Genomic DNA, 3,789 nt, shown 5'->3' on the forward strand with positions numbered 1-3,789 from the left:
GAGACAAGGAGACATAGTGGGAAACGGCGATACAGGGCGCGAAGCAATAAAAATATCATTACAGTAAATTTTTCACAAAGGTTTTTCTTTATATTTAAAAAAAAAATGTAACTAAATTTGTAATTCTTAATATTTTCGTAACTGTAAATGAATTACATATTTTCTCATTTTAACTGTAACGAATTACAGTTACTCTGTTTTTGTAATTAAATTACGTGACGTCGTTACATGTAATCCGTTACTCCCCAACACTGAACGGGACAGGGTGCTTTCTGGGAAATTATGTAGATCACAGTCCTGGAATTTACAGTTTATTGTCAAATAATTTAAATGGAAGAGGAAGAAATTTCTTAGAATCTAAAGGTGAGTTTTAATCATTTACAGCACCTTGGCAGTGGTGGAAAGTAAAGTACATTTACTTGATTACCGTACTTAGGTACTTATTATTTTTGAGTATCTTTGGGAGTGGGACTTGTAACATTTTACTCAATTTCTAGGAAGCTGCTAATTCCTTAACTTTTTAATCCATTGGTGCCGTTTTTCTGTCCTTAGGCAGCTAGAATGAATGAATAAGTGGCACTGATTTAGAGATTTAATGACATTCCACAGATGTGAGAAACTCAGAGTAGATATTTTTAGTAGTTTATGTTATAAAGGCGTTAGTAGGATGAGTCTCAGATCAGTTCTAGTTTCTTTGTGGTAAATTAGATTCAACCTTTAACCTCTATTCCATAGAGACTAGGAGGACAATCAAGACTCTTGTTTTATTTTTGGTTTGTTTTTATATAAGAAAATAAAACAGATGCCTTTTTTTAGGCATTTTAATGCTGAAGTTCTTTCCAGGTGGTGTAGAATCTATACCACGCAGTTCTACGCATCAATACATCAGCTGGTCTCTGAAGTTACAGGTTCTTTTAAAATTATTACAAAATTAAATTGGTATTTTTTAACTTTTTGTGCTTTTGAATACTTAAGTATTTTTCAAAAGTGAGTACTTAAATGCTTTAACCTGAACAGATGTTTACCTGACGAACTTTTACTTGTAGTTGAGTAAGATTTGACTGAGTATCAATATTTTTACTCAGTTACTACTGTAAAGTACTTCATCTACTGCTGCACATTGGAAATTAAACCCTATAAATGACATTAATGTGAGTTTCTCTGTACTTTCCAGATCATCCATAAAACCTTTCTAGAACTTAAAGGTTAGTTTTTCATTTGGGTTTATTTCTGGAACAACTTCTCCAACATTTCAAAGTGAAACTCCTGATCTGAAGTGAAACTTTTATTTTCAGTGGGTTTCAGCTTGTGGCCTTTAAGGAACGATTTAAGCTGAGAACAAGCAGATCAGCAAAACAATTCGTTTCCTTGAAGTTTAGGTTTTCCTTTCTGGAACTTTCAGGGAAGCTTTGCAGCATTTAGAGCTACTTTCAACTTAAAGTTTACGTTTTTATTTCTTAAAGTAGGTTCATAAAAAATATTGTTTTTCTAATATGAAGGGTTCTTATTAACATTCTGGAGCTCAAAGGATTCACTTCAGAATTTAATGCACTGGAAAAACGACCTAGAATTAAGTCAAAATGTCTTAAATTAAGTGTATTTACCCTTAATTTGAGAAGGTAAATGAGATATTTTGCCAGTGGAATGAGTATTTTTACTCTTAAAATAAGATATTTAGATAAAATACACTTGAAATAAGACAATGCAATTGTGTTTTCTTATTTTAAGTGTAAATTGTCTTGTTCCATTAGCAAAATGTCCCTTTTACCTCCTCAATCCAAGAACAAATGCACTTATTTTAAGGAAAAAATTACTTATCTAGATTTTGATTTTTTCCAGTGTGGGGGAAAATTTGATATATTATAATAGAAGATTTTATAAATCAGCTAAAAAGGTTTCATGAATCCCAATTTTCCATTTTCAGCAAAAGTTATCATATACGCTCAGCAGTTGGTAAAATACAAAGATTTATTTAAAAAATGTGATTCCCTTGTTAACATCGATCCATAGGAAGCAAATATAACCTCAAAAAACAGAAAATAACTGGATGAGCGGGCTGTAGGTGAAAGAAATGAGTGTTTTGGGGTCTAAAGGAGACGCGGAGGTTCTGGGGGGGTGTGGATATCAGGGGAACACGTCTCTTGGCAGCTCAAAGTCCTTGAAGGTGTAGAAGGAAATGTCTCCGTGGTCAACGACGGCGTAAACAACGGGAACGTCTCCGCTCTGAAAGGCCAGCTGCTTGATGACGCTGAGGTCCGGAACAGGACCGTCGAAACTGGAAAAAAAGGAGATTGTGTTGACTGGGAGGAAAAAGGAGAAACATCGTTTAGGAAATGAATCAACCGCGTGACGAATATTTTCTCTGACGTTTACTGAACAAAAAGAGTGACGCCTTTCATCAGGTCATTGATTATTCCTGTCAGAAGGAGAACTGAGGTGTTCATGTTGGGTTCATTGTTTTCCTGTAAGTGGATCCTGAGTAAACGAGCGTTCAGGACTTACCTGCAGACGCACATGCGGCTGTACGGTTTGCCCGGGTTGCTCTTTTTGAAGTCGGCCACCGAATCCGGCTGGTAAACATTGAAACAAATCCTCCACTCCTCCGAACCTTTTAACCTGAGCAGAAAAACAAACGACATCCATTCCTCCTGAGTGATGCAACCGTTCACCTGTATGGATCTGGAAAGGAACGATCGTAAACAGCAGAGCGACGCGCTCACTTCGGATTTATGGCCCCTGGGTTTAACAGAGTCGGCCGACAGCGAGTCCAGTTTGATATTATGAAACAAAGATGCTGAGGAGACACCGAGTGCTGCTGATGATAAACAACCAATCCTTTAACTTTAGAGCCAACAGACGGGGAATCGTCTTAAATAGTTAACGGATGATTCCAATAATCGCCGCCTAAATTAGTCGTGGATTAATCACTAAACGAAGTACAGAGGCTCTAAATTATATGCAGACAGAAATATTAAAAATAAATGATTGTAAGCAGTAATTAAATTATACAACGAGAAATAAATCAATAAATCTCCATAAGCTTCTTTATTTAATCACCTCTGTGGTAAGTACCATAATAAATACCGAATGGTCTGCCATAAAATGAAATGAAACCAAATCTGCATTTTACATTTAAAACAAAAATAATTATTTCTGTTTAAACTCATTCAAATTAAAAATAAAATGTATTAAAGCATCTTTTTCTATCAGACTATTAATCCAAAAAATATTTAATCGTTTGATAAAATAATCGTAGATAAGCTGAAGCAGCCCCCCCCACGTGCTTTAAATTTTATGTCGAATCAATCTGCACCCCCGCCCCTTTTTTCATGAGTAAACCAATGAAAAGTCAGCAGCAGTAAATGAATTATTGCAGTAAAATTTACTACAATCTCCTTTAAATTGATAAATTACCTCTAAAGTAAAATAATTTCAAGTTTAATTATTCATTCCTCAGTGTAATAAAAGTTTCAGTAAATAAATAAATAAAAATCTCAATCATTTTTTCAATAAATTTCCTACGCCTCTAGGGGGCGTGCAAACTTCAGGTTGGGAACCATGGAAGCAATAAAACATCCGTGACTCATCATTTAGTTTAATGATTTCTATTAAAGTTTGCATAAATCTGTTATTATTTACACTAAATATCAGATTATAAAAAAAAAAACTAATTTGCTTCTACATGAATCTAAATGAATAAACTTCTTCTGATGGAATCTCCAGACGTTCTGTGTTGATTGGCGTCACATCTGGCTCCGTTAATCAACACGTTTGATTTGTTTTCTAGTT

The 3,789-nt window shown here is 34.7% G+C and overlaps 1 protein-coding gene across 1 annotated transcript in view; it reads right to left on the reverse strand.

Moving 5' to 3' along the window:
* Window positions 1-1,839: 1,839 nt before the first annotated feature.
* Window positions 1,840-3,789, reverse strand: part of tsen54 (tRNA splicing endonuclease subunit 54) — a 5,051-nt gene continuing 3,101 nt past the window's right edge. Inside the window, exons 5-6 of the mRNA XM_015379404.1 lie at window positions 2,503-2,679; window positions 1,840-2,275 (exon numbers count right to left, since the gene is read on the reverse strand). Coding sequence (XP_015234890.1) covers window positions 2,125-2,275; window positions 2,503-2,679 — 328 coding nt within the window. The 3' untranslated portion in view covers window positions 1,840-2,124. The remainder of the gene's footprint in view (window positions 2,276-2,502; window positions 2,680-3,789) is intronic.

This window comes from Cyprinodon variegatus, unplaced genomic scaffold, assembly GCF_000732505.1.
Source record: "Cyprinodon variegatus isolate N-32 unplaced genomic scaffold, C_variegatus-1.0 Scaffold191, whole genome shotgun sequence".
Classification (NCBI taxonomy): Eukaryota; Metazoa; Chordata; class Actinopteri; order Cyprinodontiformes; family Cyprinodontidae; genus Cyprinodon; species Cyprinodon variegatus.